The sequence below is a fragment of the Telopea speciosissima genome, unplaced genomic scaffold (assembly GCF_018873765.1).
Source record: "Telopea speciosissima isolate NSW1024214 ecotype Mountain lineage unplaced genomic scaffold, Tspe_v1 Tspe_v1.0068, whole genome shotgun sequence".
Taxonomy (NCBI): Eukaryota; Viridiplantae; Streptophyta; class Magnoliopsida; order Proteales; family Proteaceae; genus Telopea; species Telopea speciosissima.
Genome location: NW_025317404.1, coordinates 102865 through 121239, shown reverse-complemented (window position 1 = coordinate 121239; position 18375 = coordinate 102865). Strand labels below are relative to the sequence as shown.

At 38.5% G+C, this 18375-nt stretch overlaps 1 protein-coding gene and 1 long non-coding RNA gene across 2 annotated transcripts in view; one reads left to right on the top strand and one right to left on the bottom strand.

Annotated features, from left to right (window-relative positions):
• LOC122647502 (chloroplastic group IIB intron splicing facilitator CRS2-B, chloroplastic-like) overlaps window positions 1-9697 on the bottom strand; it is a 20971-nt gene extending 11274 nt beyond the window's left edge. The window contains exons 1-3 of the mRNA XM_043840891.1: window positions 9448-9697; window positions 9226-9310; window positions 9086-9153 (exon numbers count right to left, since the gene is read on the bottom strand). Coding sequence (XP_043696826.1) covers window positions 9086-9153; window positions 9226-9310; window positions 9448-9690 — 396 coding nt within the window. The 5' untranslated portion in view covers window positions 9691-9697. The remainder of the gene's footprint in view (window positions 1-9085; window positions 9154-9225; window positions 9311-9447) is intronic.
• The window catches only part of LOC122647503, a 26559-nt gene extending 8184 nt beyond the window's left edge, over window positions 1-18375 (top strand). The window contains exons 2-3 of the long non-coding RNA XR_006330910.1: window positions 8621-8627; window positions 18212-18375. This is a non-coding gene — a long non-coding RNA (uncharacterized LOC122647503). The remainder of the gene's footprint in view (window positions 1-8620; window positions 8628-18211) is intronic.

Sequence of the window (18375 nt, the reverse complement as noted above, 5' to 3'; positions counted from 1 at the left end):
CTTCTGAGAAATTTTTAGAGAGAAGGTTTTCTACAAAATTTCATCAATATAACCCCTGAAAAATGATAGACTGCATGATTTTGAGATTTGAGATAAGTCCCGCCCCACAAAACAAAATATAGAAGGAACATCAAAATGAAGATATTTTGCAGGCCAACTGGTGTTTGAAAAGTAGATTTTTTTACTTTGATCAAATCAATTCATGACCCAAATGTGATTTTTTTTTTTTTTTTTGGGGGGGGGGGGATGGGGTGGATTGAATGGATTGCTTTCCCTTTCTTTTTTTTTTGGGGTGAATAAAAATCATTAACCAAAGAGAGAAAGCCCCAAAAGGGGAAACAATACGAACAAAGAAATCTCCAAGTTTACAAACAACGAAAAGGAGCTAAGAAAGCAACAAAATTACAACCCTTGAGTGGAAATTCCAATAAAATACAATGTGCCTATTTCTGGGGGAGTCAATAAAACAAAAAGAAACTGCCAATAGTCTGCTTCTAATGTCAAAGTAGATGGAATCCCAAATCTGATTAAAAGATCTAGAGTCGGTAGTCCATCTTCTAAGATTGCACTCAAGCCAAATGTGGTGAATAGCGGCACTAAAAGCAAGTTTACCCACTCGGTCATAAAAGGAGGAACCTCCAAAGGTCATGTTCCATTCTCTATGGAATGGAAGGATCCGCCGACAACCGGCCAGCAGCGGGCAAGGAGCCAAGACCAAATCATGGAACTAAAACTCGCGAGATCTCACAAATATCTCGCTTTTTCAAGACCTCGAGACGAGATGGAGGTCAATATGATATTTTACCCCAACTCAAGCGAGATCTCGGTCTGGGGGCATGGGGTAATGTGAAGGGAATGGTTGGGAAAGCTGTGTCTAAGTAGTTGTTATTCCATAGCATCCTAGCAAACGTCACTCCCTATTACCAGCCGATGCTAGATGCGGTTGTTGAGGCTGGCCCAGGGGTCAAGGGGCCCAACGCATATGAGGTGATGTATGTGTATTTACCTAAAGAGAAAAAGAGCTACAAGAATATATAGATGAGCTGAGGGTGATGTGGGAGAGCCGAGGTTACCACCATGTGTGATGGTTGGACTGGGCCCACAAGAAAGTACATCATCAACTTTATGGTTTACTGTGATGGGAGGACAGTATTCCTTACATTTGTGGATGCATCTAAGGAGAAAAAATATGCAAAATATATCTATATATCTATAAGTTGTATAAGAAGGTTGTTGGGGATGTGGGAGTGGAGAATGTTGTCCAGATTGTGACGGACAATAAAAATAACTTTAAGAAGGCTGGCCAGAAGTTGATGAACAACAAAAAGTACCAGCACTTTTGGACCCCTTGTGCAGCCCATTTAATGTAGTCCTAGATAGGTAGGAGGCCTACTAGAAGCCAGACAAACCAGGACTTGATGAGCTGCTGGTTTGGTGGAGGCCGAATTGATGTTTTAGGTCAATTTGAGGGTTAGGGTTAAGGTAATGGGAATGTGTCTTATATGGTAAAGCTAGGCAGGTTTAGGGGAGTCTATTGAACTAGGTTTTATAGGTTTTGAATGGACAGAAGTAGGTTAGATGGAGCTGGGCAGCAAATAGGGTTAGGGTTTTGAAAGGTGGAAGATGATGGAATCTAGGGTAGGAAATCAGGTGGTTGAATGGGCTTAATATTTAGGTCGAGTGTGGGTAGGGTGGAGGGGAATATATGCTGAAAGTTAAAGCTAAATCAGATGGTTAAATCTGGAGTTATAGGGATTTCCTCGAAGAGATAAGAGAAAGGGGGAAAACTGTAATTACAGACAATCGGCTGGGTAGATGGTATTGAAATTTGGATTGAGTCTCTCTTAGGGTTTGAGAAAAGTTTGTTCAAAATTTTAGTAGATTCTAACGATTAGATTTGGCTGGGCAGAATTCTCACGAAAATCACCTTGCATGTGACCTTCTAGAAGGGAAGAAGAATAGTTGCAAGTTTTAGGGTTCTAATGGATCTATGGTATTAATGATGGATGAGGAAGGCAGTAAGGATTGAGTATTGACAATGGGGATCGATGGGGGTGGGTTTAGAAGATTAGGAGAAGAAGGTGATGACTAATAACAGTACCAACTTACTTAGTAAGGCAGGTCTTCAATGGCAGCAACTTGAAGACTAGAAGCAGGTCCTCCCGATCTACAAGATGCAAGGAGTCGATTGGAGATCCACCAATCCCTTATAACAGATCCTCCCGGTCTACAAGACATAAGGACTCAACTGGAGATCCATCACCAGTCCCTTCACCTTGATATTACTCACAAGGCAACACTCAATAGAGCAAGGCAGCAATAGCAATGGCAGCAAACAAAAGCTATTTTTATTAATCAAAATTTACGTTCAATGTTTGCCCCCCTTACAACCTTATATAAAAGACTCAAAAACAGACTCCTATTCTAAAAAGAAAAGGCCTAACCCAATCCTTGACCTATTAGGTAACTTAAACTGTCTAGGAAACTGAAATACTAAAGGAAATAGACTCAAAACATGGCTGGACTTATAGAGTCCTAATCCAGCCCAACTTACATCACATGACCACTTAACCAAGTCACATGATCACTTAAGTGATCACATGACCACTAATTACATAAAAATAAAAACTAAGGAATTAAAATAGCTAATCCCGTATGCAACCTAATTACCCAGATTTTAGGCCCATAAAAGTGGCCTATTACATAGAAAACCTATGCGATCAAACGCCCAACATGTATAGAACCCAACCCTAGACTTATTCCTAATAAAACAAGCCTATTTCGCTGATGAATCTGCATCACCAATGCATTGACTTGATGCTAAAGGACATGGGAAAGCTAAAATTGGTGCAGAGTGTTGTTGAGAGAGCTAGACAACCTTCGTTTACAACCATGGGTTTACATTGAATTTGCTTAGCGAGAAGTATGGTCGGGACTTGGTCAGGCCCGGAATCACTAGATTTGCGACAAACTACATTGCATTAAAGAGTTTTGAGACAAAGAAGACTGGACTCAAAGCTATATTTACATCTGAAGAATGGTTTGGATGGAAGGAGTCGAGTTCCCCTGGTGGTAGGGCAGCACAGGCAACCATTGCATCTGAGGAGTTTTGAACTCAATTGGGTAAGGTGGTAAAAGTGTTAGGCCTAGTTGTTTCGATATTAAGGATGGTGGACTGTGCTTTCAAGCCCACCATGCCACAATTGTATGTTGCTGCCGCGAGGCAGTGAGAAGTACCTAAAGATTATCAAGGACCGCTAGGAGCTTCAACTTATGCATCCACTACATAAGGCTGGTGAATACTTAATTTATGTGTCTAATTCACATTAGATTTTGTTATTCATACCTTCATAGAATATATAATACTTTGACAATATTTATAAGTCTATATCTCAATTTTCAGCATATTACCTAAACCCCAAGTATCACCATAGACTTGGGATGAATACGGACCTTATAGAAGCAGTGAAGGCAGTGGTTGCGAAGTTGGAACCAAGTAAAACCCAACAAGCTATTTGCAACAATGAGGTGAGTAGGGTACTTCTTTATGAATATAATAAATAATTACTCATAATGGGTTCCTAACACATACAATTTTCCAAATGGGCATAGATGAAAAGTTTTAGGGAAGCAACAGGAAGTATTGTATCTTCAGCCATAGAAGTTGGCCGAAATAGTGGTGATGCTGGTAAGCAAATAAACAATTAAGTACTAAGTAGTATACTAGTATATTCTCTTACTTGCATATGTATTTAAACTTGTGGAATGCAAATAACATGTGTCCTTGTTGTAATGCAGCTGAATGGTGAGTGTTGAATGGGATTTCGGCAGAAATTTTGAGGAGGGTAGCAGTCAAGGTCCTATCCAAGACATGTTCTGCCTCCGGCTATGAGCGAAACTGGAGTACGTTTTCGCTCATCCACTCAAAGAGGCGTAATCGATTAGGTTCCCAACGCCTAACTGACTTGGTGTATGTACATCATAACATGAGGCTAAGGATGCACCACATACGCCTTGGTATGGAGAATAACACTTCCCAGATCGAGTCAGATGATTAGGATCCCATTGTGGATTGGGTTAGGGATAGAGGTGAGCCGGTGATGGATCAGCCTGGGGGTAGGCCTGACCCACATATAGCCAGTGAGATGGGTGTTAATGTGAATGAGTTCATGGTTACTAAGGGTCTGATAAACTCACAGACACCCCGACCGTTCGAGCCCACACTTGGCGTACATGATGATGAGGACCTTGATTGGTCCACTTCTTCAGGTAGTCAGCAGACTCAGCCTCGCATACTGTCTACTCATTGAGGTGATGGAGACGACGATAGTGATGGAGACGGTGACGGCGATGATGACAGTGGTGACGGTGGTGAGGGTGATAGATATGAAGGAATGTAAAAGCAGTATAATCAAGGAGAGGAAGTTCAAGAGGCCCAGCTAGAGCCGGTTTGTTTCACGGGTGAGACCTAGTTTGATCATGCCACACAGGATACGGACCACGGAGGATGTCCATCCACAGCCTACACGAGAGGAAATCGTCGCCGGTTTGGAGCAAATAGGCAGGCTGATTGTATGGACATTGATAACTTGTCTAGCACTATGGGCGGGATGAGTACAGGGGAAAGCAAAGGAAGTGGGCATTGACGTGGCCCATCTTAGAGTACAATTCATATGGGCATTCCATTGGATTTGGGGAGCATGGATCTTCTTCATCTGTTTCGAGTTATGATTATGATGCTTACTCATAGTCACATGGACATACTGGATTAGCCTTTGTCGACAGTTTCTTCACCTACTCAACCTACCAGTCGTACATGCATCCGTATGGAACTTATGAGAGTGGCTCAATGACTGGTTCTTCACATTACAGTGACCTATACCCTAGGATAGGTTATATGCAGTATGTAGACGAGACCATTTATAGACTATAGTGCAAATATGGAGGACAACTATTGTTTCTTCTCGAACACTATGACATGGCACTCATATGTCATGCAAACAGAGGACAATGCACATCGTCTCTATCGGACCATAAGTGGACTCGATCCACCACGTCATAGTTCATATCAGTAGGCAGTCACTTGTTGGGACTTAGGAGACTTATGTATTATTGTTCAATGTATTTGGTAGTTGGTATTATTGACTTATTCTTGGGACTTGGGACTTGGGACTTGGGACTTATGTTATGTATTATTGACTTATTGTTCAATGTAGCAACTAGTAAGTAATATAGTTTATAGTAGAAACTTTAAGTCTATAACTATTTCTTTTCAAGATTATATGTCTTCATCCATTATTTTGCTTAATTTACTTATTTTACTTCCAAACAATGTATAGAATAGGCAATATTACATTACGGGTTCGGCCTTTACTGCCAACCCAAGGGTGCAAATCCAAAACACCAAATTGAGTGTTTTTTTTTTTCAATTTGATCCTTTAAGTATGTTTATTAAGCCTAAAACAAGCTTCCCATTAAGTTTCGGAGCAAACTATGGCCATTTTCCCATCGAAACATAGTTCAAAAACAAAACAAACAAATACACTGTCTCGCTAAGATCTTGGAAAACTCGACCTAGTCGAAGATGGTTGTTCGAGACAAGTTTTTGAACCATGATCACAGGGAATAGCAATGATGAAATTTCTCATCTGAAGTCTTGCCTAGCAAAGGAATTTAAAACTAAAGATCTGGGATCCCTTCGATATTTTCTTGGAATAGAAGTTGCAAGATCCAAAAAAGGTATCTTCATCTCCCAATGGAAGTATGTTTTGGACCTTCTCCAGGAAACCGGCATGTTGGGTTGCAAGCCTGCAGATTCTCCTATTGAGGTTAACTATCAGATGTGTAGTGACATGGGAGACCCTGTTGACCGAGGGCAATACCAGAGACTCGTTGGAAGACTGATTTACCTGTCACACACTAGACCTGATATTGCCTATGTTGTGGGCATCGTTAGTAGATTTCTCCATGATCCCAGGATATCTCACCTTGAGGCAGTGCATCATATAGTGAGGTATTTAAAATCTGCCCCTGGAAAACAAATTCTCTTCTCCAACAATGGGAACCTAAGACTGAAAATGTTCACAGATGCCAATTGAGCTGGATCCATTGATGATAGGTGATCCACCTCTGGTTATTGTTCTTTCCTTCAAGGGAACCTTGTCACTTGGCGTAGCAAGAAGCAGTCTGTAATCTCTTGCTTCAATGCAGAAGCTGAATTCCGTGTTATAGCTCAAGGAATCTGTGAATTCATATGGCTCAAGGGATTATAGAGTGATTTGTATATTGTCTCGGAAGATCCTATACGCCTTTACTGTGACAACAAGGCTGCCATCAGTACCGCTCACAATCATGTCCAACATAACAGAACAAAGCATGTTGATATTGACAGACACTTTGTCTACTTTGATTTCTTTGTCTACATGTTGACAACAAGGCTGCCATCAGTATCGCTCACAATCTTGTCCAGTATGACAAAACAAAGCATGTTGAGATTGACAAACAACTTTGTCTACTTTGATTTCTTCAACATTGACCTCTTCAATAGAATCTTCTACATGTTGACTTTCTGTATTTGAAGCTATAAGCTCTACCTCTTCAAGAACAACATCTTGGATGTCCATGATTTCTTGTGGAGTATTCACAACCACATCTTAGTCTTCAACTTGTGCTCTCTCAATTTCCTTTGGCAATGTAAATTTGTATTCAGCCGCTGATTTAACACTGGTGATGTCAGATTTCCAACACTCTTCATCTTTCAAACTGAATCTCATTAATGGAGGCTTCAAGGTGTCTTCAGATTTGAGGGACTTTTGGCGGTGATGTTGTCGAAGGGAATTTAATTGAGCTTGCTGTCAAGCTCTGAATGCCCGTGGTAAATATTTTTTACTCAGGTTTTCCTTCATCTCTGCCAAATTAATAAGGGCTTTGCCTTCATACTAAAGATTTCTCTCAGTAGTTCTTCACCACTCACAGGCTGGCCCTACTAGATTAGTACGAGCTAATCTCATCTTCCTAGGCTCAAATAAATCAAATCAATCAAAATAATCATCTGAAGCAGCTAACCAATCATAAAAAACCTGTGGACCTGGTCTGCCATCATATCCCCTCAACTCAAACGCCTCTGGAGGTCTAGATTGTTCCTAGTAGTCTCTGTCTTCTCTGTTTCTTTCCCGGCCTTCTCAGTTCTTGTCTTCCCTGTGCGTTATATGAGGTCGATGAACTTGGGATTAGACCTGATATATGTCCTCTTCCATGGGCAGATTGCTGTCCCTAATAGAAGTAACTTGTCGTTGCTCAATTTGTTGCAACTTTTCATTGATAGTCCTCTGTTCAGCAGACATAGCTCTTATTACTTCAGATATAGTCTTCTGTTAAGAAGAGAACTTTTGAAACAACTCAAACATTGCAGCCATAGGATCGGGTGATGTTGGTAAATGTCTACCATGTTCACCCATGGCTCTGATACCACTTAATGTAGTCCTAGATTGGTAGGATACCAACTAGGAGCCAAAAAACCAAGATTTGTTATGAACAGGTGAATCGGCTAGGTCAAAATAGGGTTTTAGGTGAAATGTTCACCCATGGCTCTGATACCACTTAATGTAGTCCTAAATTGGTAGGAGACCAACTAGGAACCCGAAAACCAAGATCTGTTATGAAAAGGTGAATCGGCTAGGTTAAAATAGGGTTTTTGGTGAAATTAGGGTTAGGGTTAGGGTTTGATGTATGGGATATGTCAAGTTGAGGTAGAGGAGTCTATCATTGAAGGTCTTGAGATGTTTTGATGGATGGAACTGTGTAAATTTGAATGGGCAGCAAGTTAGGGTTAGGGTTTCGGTTTTGGGTTTTGGAAAAGAGGAAAAGAAAGATTTCTAAGGTTTGCCTGGACAGAAGTTAACCAAACTTGAATGGTTTTCTTAGGAAGGTACGAAGGATAATCAGTCAGATTTGTATACTGTTCTGATGGTTGGTTTGGGCTGGGCAGAAATTAGGGTTTTGGGTTTTGATTTGAGATGGGAGTTATAAGGATGGGTAGGGGGTGTTACGGTTGAAGTTTGATGAAGTTCTGATGGCTGGTTAGGTCTGTGAGGAATTTAGGGTATACGAAAACTGAAAATAACAAAGGGGAAAACTAGAGTTGGGATTGGATTAGGGGAAGAATTGTGGGGATGGGGATGTCTCAAACTTACTGTAGTTGCAAATTACTCTTGGCAGCAGCTTGTTTGAGGATGAAACTTGACTAAAAATTGGATCTTTAACTAGAACTTCAAAGAAATCTTCAAGTAACTTGAAGGAGATCTTCAAAAGAACCACCCGGGTTTCACACCGCAAGGTGTTGATTGGATCAAACACCAATCCCACCATCTTTGATCAAACACAAGGCAATTCTTCAAAGAAGAAACATAGTTGCAAAGCAGCAATAGCAAATTTTCAAAAATTCAGAGTTGAGAAACCTCTCCACCGAATTCCTTTTATTTATAGTGGCCAAAGGCCTAAACTCCTATGCAGCCTAGGAATAGAAATCCTGAGCTGTGACTAAAAACAAAACACTCTCTCCTTGAAAAATCATGCAGAGGTGGTGGGGATCCTAGTTACAATTTAAAGATTCTAAATTGAGGTGATGTGTTGAATCGGGTAAGTAGCTGGTAAATGTCTTCCATTTTTGGCTGTATCAACACATTGTGGGGTAGTACAACGCATCTACATCAATCCTTTACTGGATTTGAGTGAAGATTTGTGCAAGATTCGAATTTGAAGGTAAACTCTTTTTCTCCATAAGGATTTTTTTTGGTACAGCATCCAGTAGCGACCTAGGTCCGAAGCCAAACTACCATTTGTGTGTGTGTTTTCAATCCAATGGGTTTGAATGTGTAATCATGCTTAAATAGGCTTGCCGTAAAGTTTCAGCTCAAAATTCAACTATTTGACCACCGAAATGTCCAATATTTCGACCAAAATTTCATCGTTTCACGAAATATTTTGGTTTCTAACAGGGTCGAAATCAAATTTTTTAACTTTGGAAACTACCAGAAAGCTATGTAAGTTAGTACTACAAGACTATAAGTATAAAAATAGTACTAACCGATTCCCCACTAAAATTCATGTATGCCTGAGGTTTTCCCAATAAAACTGGAACCTCTCCAATCGAACCTGCACTGATCATAAACATAAATGAAACAAGGTTCCAAGAACCACCAAAAGGAGATAGAAAAAGATAATTACCTATTCCTATTAATGCTTTCAACTGTATTGTGTTCAACATAATGCCTTCTTCTTGAGAAATGCGATCAATCATTTCAAAACCAACCTGGATTTGAGAATCTTCAAAAGTTGTTTGAAGGTAATCTTGTAGTCATATATAGACATGCAAAGAGGGAACCTAATATTGAAATAATTATAAATCCAAAGATGATGTACAACTCAACACTCAAAATCTCTACCTACATTGTGCCTGGTTCCATGATACTTATTCCCAGGGTTTCCCAATCCAATAATCAGCCAGGGAGTATACTCCACTTTAACTCCATCTGCATCAGGTAATGAAGAAGAAATGCAAAGCCTCGATGTTACTAAATGTCTTCTTCCAAAGCCAGGGCTTTTCCGGTGGCATACACAAGTGTTGGGGGCAGAAATTGCATGCAACATTGACCTGTGACACTGACATATAGTCACCACATAAGTACACATGGATTGCATTGTTGGTGAATGATCAGTCTTTCTTTGTTTCTTTTTTTAATATGTTTGGAAATGATCTAGACGGAGCATTTACGAGTGAGAGGCACACTGCATGAGATTGTTTCAACAGATATTAAGGGTCAAGGGATGAAACAATGGCAAGAGAAGCTAGAAGTTATCCATTGAACAGATAAATCCAAATCATTACTAGATATCTTATCTCAGTTTATGCTAATAAATACAGTCCAAATCTTAGCCTTCGGATCATTTTCATTTTGAACCAATGTTCTGTCTTTCTGAAAAGAAAAAGATTCATTCCAGAGTTCACATTTACCTACTTTTCAAGTGGAAAAGATGAATTCTATGAATTCTGACCATCAGAATTACAGCATAAGGACTAACTTTAAAATTTTACGAATTTTTGTACAATTTTAGCAAGGCAAAAAGGAAATCATCATTCCTTTTACCCAGGATTTCTTCCCCACTTAGTCCAGAAAGAATCTAACCAACCACAGATTTCCTCTTTCTAAGTTATGAATCAGTAGTCGTTTTAAAGTACAACTAATTTTGTCTTGGAGGAATCACTCAAAAATGATAGAAAACCAAGTTAAGAAAAAAAATGGCAGACACGCATTTAATTATTTGTATCAAATTGGACTTGGCCAAATCACCATGCATATTTGTAATTCCAGTTATGAATGTAAGTAAAAGCTTTAACCGTGTAACCCATGTTACACTGCATGTGGTTCAAGAATAGATTTTGGGGCTAACAGGACAACATTCTTCAAGGACGACCATAATTTTCTCCACTTGCCGTTAATTACTCTCAACCACATATTAGAAAAAGACACTTGCTTTATCAGAAACAAGGCCCACATACCTCAGTGACCCATCTAATATCAAACTTAGCGTGGTTGCTAAATCAAATCGCAGACCCGTAAAACAAAGCTCTCCATACATCACGTCACACCTCTCAATTTTTTCTCAGAATTATCTTTTTCTGTTTTTTCAATTACTTTTCTAATACCAAAGATGCATGAAAATACTAAAAATTGAAAATTTCACACAAAGTAAAATCTGACCAATCAAACTCTCAAGATGAACTACAAAATGTGAAGTTAACAAAAGGACAATAGTGTGAAGATGTGAATGATACAGATAATGCTCCCAATCCATTCACAAAAGGAAAGCATCTGAAGAAGAAGAAGAAGAAACTTGAAACTAAAATCTATGTAAATTAGATGCTAAAAAGGAAAATTTATATGAAGAGAGAAAGAAAGAGAGCAGATAGGTAGATATGTAGATTTGTCTGACAGACTATAAGGTGGGGCTCATGGAGGTGCTAAGAATGGAGCTTTTTTCAAAAGGATTGCATGCTTTTGCTAAAACTTTAGTTGTTTGATCATTGCTGTGAGAGGTGGGACTGCAAGGAGTTGGGAGGTACATAAAAGACTGGTTTCTTTTTAGGAAACCTAGACCTTATTACAAGAGAAACTAAGGATTTATTGGGGACTGAGTTAAGAGAGGAATGGATATGATTGTAGAGTGAGAAAGGGAATGGTGGGCCTTAGTAGACTGTAGACTCAACAGGCCCTCCTACTGCTTCTTTTTCAGTTGATATTATAGGCTGAATTCAGATCATCATTCCAAACAACTTTTCAATGAAGACTGATCTTAGCATTGGGCTGGCCAGAAAGAAATCACACCCAGGTTAGTGATGAATCAAGTAGCATACCTGTTTGGTGGCTGCTTAATTGATTTGCTTCCCCTACAAAGGTACATGGTTTTTTCAGCTTGCACTAAAAGGTGGACTTAAAAGGAATCTCAGGGCATTGTTGTAAGAAACTCTCAAAGTTCTTGTCACAGCGCATTGTCAGACCTTGAGATTCAAAATGCAAGTGTAACTGTACTAGCTGCTCCACTGACAGTGTTAGATATGTCCAACAATGCCAGCCTTTTAATTTTAAATATGATGAAGATGCCTCAAAATCCAAATGATGCAGTTAAGATTGTTCTATTGGGCCTAGAAAGACTTTATTTGGGCCCATGGATGGGTTTATGGGCCTTGGGCTTTAAACATTTGGGTTTGTTGATGTAATGGGCAACTTTTTTAAGCCCATATTTGGGGTTTCAATTCTTTAAATGGGATTATAAATATAGATAAGATTGTGCGGATCCCAAGTGCTATAAAGTGGTCAAGTTAGTTTAAACTTCTTTTTTTTATCCCCCCAAAAAAAAAGTTCAAAGTTCTTTTAGCTTTGTTTGCTCCCCAACCCCCCCACCAAAAAAAAAAAACAAGGGTAAAAATGATTGGTAAAAATGATTATACTAACTAGGAGGGGCAAAAAAAACCATTTAACCTTATACTAACTACAGACTTATACTAACTCTAAGTTCTGGCTGGGTGGATCGGATAAATCCAAAAAGACTCATCTTATTAGTTGAGACAAAGTTTGATCTCTGTCCCTCTGTGGAGGTTTAGGACTTAGGAAAGCCTCTACTCATAACAAGGCCCTACTTTTAAAACTAGGTTGGAGACTGCTGACTGATAACAATAGTTCACTTTGGTATGGGTTTTAAAAGCTGGATATTTCAATAACTCCTCACTCATTAATCCCAATTGAATAAGACTTGTGGATGTTTAAAACAGATTATTTTCGATTAATTGATTGTGGATGACTTTCGCATGATATTCTATCAATTATTTCTGACCATGTTACATGTATTAAAAAGTACTAATAAGGATGAAAAATTAAGGAGAGATGGAAAGAGTATTTCTACAGCTTGTGATTTGGTGATTATGTAATGGTTGTGCCCCTGACTGCTTGTGACGCCAACGAGTGAGGGGCATCGTAAACTACACATTCAGACGGATCCTTCTTTATTCATATCAGTGTTGAACGTCAAAGATGCTCTTTTATTTCAGAAGGCCTGTCTCAAGGATACTCACTTCCAAGTTTCCTTTCAACTTGGTTATTTAAACTTGGAGAAGACTAACAAAGAAAGCAGCTAACGAAATCTTATTGACAAGTCTATGATTCCTAAAGGCAGTCCAGCCATCAGTCATTTGCCATTTGTTGTTCATACTTGGATCTATTGCAAGGCTCTAAATAGGTAATTGTGATATCTCAGATGTACTCTAAGATGGTTTGAGGCAGATTAGTGAGATTCCCATCATTGCAGATCTGGTCCAACGCCTTGTGGCCAAGTGTGTTGGACGGTGGACACAGTGGTTGAAAGGATGGAGAAGCAGTTTGAGGGCTGTTAATATGGTCAATAACTGCAAAGGGATTTTATCTTCGGAAAGGATGGAGGTAGAGAACAAGTTCCATCTTGTAGACTGGAAGCAAGTATTCAAGCCAAGAGATTAGAGGGATGGGATTTGGACACAAAAATCAATGAAATAAATAATCCATACAAAAGAGCTGTATAGGCAGGGAAAGATAGTCATTCATTGCTCACTAATAAAGAAGAAGATTAGAAGAAGAACAAAACAGATTACGTGGTTCGGTCTGTGACCTACGTCCACGGTGATAATGCTAGTTTTCACTATATTGAAATCTCTTAGGATACATAAGAGCTGTATAGGTAGGGGAAGATAGCCTATGGAGAGCAGTCATTGCTCACAAATAAGGAGTAAGGACTTCTTAACTTGGAAATCCATGTGAGATCTACTTGTGGTCCTGAAATGTGTAAGAACATTTTAAAGCGCATTGACTCCTTTCTTAAGAGTGGCACTAGTTCACCAACAATTTAGATGTTTAGGTTTTTCATTTTAACAGATTATTTACTATACTTTTGCCATATTAATATAAATTTTGAACTTAAGAAGAAATATTTCAAAATAACAATAACAACTACAAAATAATTTCAGGAAAAAAACATCTAAGAATATTGTGGTAAGTAGCAGCAAAGAAGTTTACATGATAGAGAATCGAATCTGATCTAGATTTTTTGTGTGTTTAGTGCCTCATTCCACGTCGCTTTTTAAATTGACCTTGTATTGGACTTTCCTATTGTTCATGCTAAGAGATAGAGTTGCATTTCCTTAGTAATGCAGGGGAGTCTATCAGACTCTAAAACCAAGTGAGCTAAGGAGTAGATGACTACTCAAACCAAGTGACTCAGCTTAGCACCAGGCTTAGAAAAGCCCTATCTTAGTGAATTGTAAGTACGAGATGTAATTTAATAAAAAAATAAAAAACCAAAAGAGACACTTAAACAGAGACAGATATTGTAATAATAAGAATTCGGTCTTCATATTTTACATAAAAACTAACAGAATCAACAGAGCCTCTCATCCACAGAGACAGATAAACAAAGAAGAGAGATAGAATCGTACCTTCACTGTTCGTGCCCTGTTCTTGTCTTTACTGTTCCTGCACCTGAAACCAAAATCCCCAACCAACTTGTTTGCAGACAACTAGAGAGAGAATAGCAAGAGATGAGGAAGAAAGAGGAAATCATAAGAATAAGAAGCAAGGAGGGTTCGTGCGGGAAAGTGACGAAGTGGAGAGAAGCAACAGGGTAGGGTTTTCACGGGAATTTAGGGTTTTGAGATGGAAGGGATCGCGGCAGAGAGATACTACCAGAGGGAGGATGAGGGAGGATAGAGGGTTTGAAGCAATCGGAAGAGGATTTTTTGCGGGAAATGAAAACTGCGCAACTGAAAATTTAAGGCCTTTAGTGGATAGATACCTTTTTTTTTTTTTTTTTTTTTTGATGAAAAAAAGTGGATAGATACCTTTATTGACAAGGAAAAGGAAAGAATAATATGGAACTGTAGGCATTTTTACACAATTATTGTAATTGGATTGGATTATTACAATTTGGGAAAATTACATCTCCCTCCCCTGTACTATAGCCTAACTACACTTTCCTCCCTTTCATTTTCCAAACCCCCTTGGCGAACCGTGTTAATCTGGTGTTAGTTATTGTTTTAAAAAGACTATTTTACCTTTGTTCTAAAACACCACAAATAGAATTACAATGATACCTTTTTCATCATCCTCAACCTAAAACAGCTATTTCTTTCCTCATCCACTGCTAGCACCACCACCACTGCTGTCGATGCCTCCTCCTCCGCCGCTGCTAGCACCACCACCATTGCCACCACTGTTGTCGTTGCCTCCTCCACTGCCTCTGTTCTGCGTGTTTATAGTGTGTTCAAACGAAAATCAGAGGATGACAAATAAAATGTCTCCTAGAGCATAATTTTCAACAGTAATTTTAGTTTCATGGTTTGGTGCTAAATCGAATGAGTGTTCCTCTAAAAGCGATGCTGAAGAAGCACCAGAGTACACTCTGAACCAGAATCTTTGTCTTAGACGGGCTTGATTACGCAGCAATCCCAATTTAGTCAGTATCGTAGATTAGGGATTGTTATTGATGGAAACCCGAATAGCCCAAGTAATTTTTTAATACACACGAAGACCCACCGGACTCCACGCCCATTAGTTGAAAACCTGCTCAAGAAAATACTGACCCTATAGAGAACACACGATAACACTTATGAACTAAGTTTGAATTAAACACTTCAAGAATAGAGTACGAACAACAAACCAAGAGAGGGAGAGAGATTTCACCACTACATGGAACAACATCCGAAAGAGCTCAAAGACTTGCAACTAACTCAGGTCAGTTACTCAAGCAACTACGAATCCCAATTGGAAAATTGCAAAGACAGAGAGAGTACCTCGATCGCCGCTCTCTTGAGATTTGATGGTAACTGAGAGGAGTAAAGTACAGACGATGAGTGGAGGAAAATGGCAACAGCTCTTCCCTCACCCCGCTGAATTTCAAGGTGTTTCCTTTCCATGTTGCTGAGATTGAAGGTTGAAATGGAATCCTAGAAAGTAGAATTGAAGGATCGTTGAGCATATGAGATGAAAGTGCTTAAATATTTGGAGACATTCCTTAGGGGTTGAAGGAGCAGGGTTGGGGTGGAGTTGCAGGAAAGGGGTTGGAAGAGGAGAAGAAGAAGGGTAAAAGGGTCTATTTACATGGACCTAGGGTTAGTTTGAGGGTTATGAAAAGGGTAAATGGGTCATCTCACAAGGACCCAGGATTAGTTTGGGGATTATGAAAAATCTTACTACGCCATGTTAGCACTTAACAGATGGATGCTAAAGGCAGGGGTGTAATAATAATTTTTTCAAAGTATAGAGGAGGGGTATATAATTAGGGAAAATGTAGGAGAGAAAGGTGTTATTAGGCCAAAGTACCGAGGATGGGTATGTAATTTTCCCTTAAAATTTTAATTTATCAAATAAATAGTTTACATTTTTTCATATTCAAACATATGCTTTTTTGGATTTTTTTATTATTATTTTAAAAAAATTTAATAATTTTTCGATTGATTCACTTTGGATCAGTTGTGCCGATTCTATCCATCTAGACCAATCCGACCCTATTCAGATGGAAATCAACCGAACCCAACTCAAATCCCAATTCCTGGTTTTAAAACCTTGCTGCAAGCGGTATTGATCAATGTGGAAGACCTTGACTACTTGCCAATAGCAAAATTCTTCACCTCTACATTTCATTGATTTGATTTTTATTGTAGACCTTAACTAACACGGTTTATGTAGATAGATGAATGTTTAGCTCAAAAAGGAAGAGCACCTAGGTTTGTTCTTAGGAGATGATGGTTCGAGTCCATCATGATTCATGCCTTAAATATTCACTCTGTTTTTATTTTCTTCTATGAACTATTGTAACTCTACTTCCCTCTGGCTAGATCATTGGCATTCATGGGGATTCTTATCCATTTGATCAGTTATAGAACTATTTATAGTTTGGGTCTCCCCAGGCATTCTATGGTGGCTGATATCCTAGATCTTGTTGGTTGGGTTCCTCCGCTCTCCCTCCACCCTGTGCTTAATAACATTTGGAATGCCTTGCCCACAGAGGTTCATTGTCATTTCTATACATGGTCATGCTATATGAATAACTTTGTGCATGGTTTCCATTTGTGTTCCCCCTAAACAAAATTTGAGAACCCTATTTTCAAATTGAACTTGAACTTTTTCTGTCATCATTTATAAACATATTTTCATCATTGGAGATTTTAAAAAAAATAATTGATTGAGGGTGATAAATTTGAGGATATTAAACCTACCACAAATTCAAAACCAACAAATAAATTTAGAGATGTGATGAATGACTTTGTTCTAGAAGAAATCAAACTTAGGACCATTGTTTACATGATCAAATAAACAAAGGGCTCCATATAGGATTGAGGAACACCTCGACATCAATTGGATCTGATCATAATCCCTTACTCTTAGACAAAGTCCCATCGATTCATTCCTTTAAAAAGCTAATCCATTTCTAAGCTGCTAGGAATACTTACCTAGATTTTTCAATTTTTTTTAATAAATAATTTTCCAATATCTGATTTTAAATGGTATCACATTGTTTCTTAGAAAATGAAATAAAGCAGAGCTTGAGCAACACTTTTTTTTTTTATCGAAGTGAATATTTGTAACCAACTCTTAAGAGTTATCTACGCAACTAACTCAAGATGTTGTAGATGAATTAGCACAAGTGGAATTGAAACTTATGAATGTTATGGAAGCAGAAGAAATGTTTTGGATGCAGAAATCTATTGAACAATTATATCAAAGAGGGAGTTAGATACACTAGGTTCTATCATAAAATGGCTAGGTGTCACATTAGAAGAAATCCTTGGAGTCAAAGACCGAATGGGTGACTTGGGTTTCAATTTCTCGGGAAAGTTTGTCAAGAAATTGATCCTTTACTATCCAAATTCTACTAGGTCATACTTCGGAGGAGCGAAAAGATCCATCTTATATCCTTGGAATCATGGGTAAGCCTAAAAAACAAGGGGGGATTCAGAGACGCTTATTACTCATCTTAGTTATGGGTTGAGATATATAAAGCAAAATACTTTCAGAATTATAATTTCTTTGTAAATATTTTTTAAAAAAAGGCTTTTGGATTTGAAACAGCTTGCTTAACTTAAAGGAAGAATTACAAAATAAAATTTTGGTAAGATCCATTGAATCCCAAATTAGAGAATAGCAAAATTCCGAAACAGATTAACCCTAGTCCATGTTTACATTTTGATAATGAATTAATGACAACAATAGGGGTTGAAATGTGTAACCACTACTAGAGCTGTTCTTAATGTGTTTTTTTGGAGTTTGGCTTAGTGAATCCGACATAGTGATATCCGCACATTCCTTCTTAATTCAAGACTTTCTATGAGTTTTCAAGGCTTCAATTGGAAAAGCACTTCCATCCCCAAAGGTGAAAATGAAGTCTTTCTTCAAGTTGTCTGATCGTATTCAAGGGTAGAGAGTGCAGAACCCACTAAAAAGCATAATCAAATATAAACCTCCTAGGAAGAGACAATACAAATAGTTCGACCAGTCAATTCAAGCTACCCTTAGAGTTTACACATTTTAACAAAAACAGACTAACATAAAATAAAACACAAAATAAACCATATAGAGGCCCCCTATTAAATAAATTCCAGAGTCTTCTTTTCACCATTGATCCACGAAAGTACTTTTTCTGTTTTCAAAACAAAGAAAGTTGTTGCTAGAGCATCGACATAACAATTCTCCCCATGTTGGCTATGTTCAAAGAATACACTGACCAGAGCATTATTGCGGAAGATACCAGAGGCTTTTGTTATTTTCCCAATAAAACATATACCCTTCAACGAAA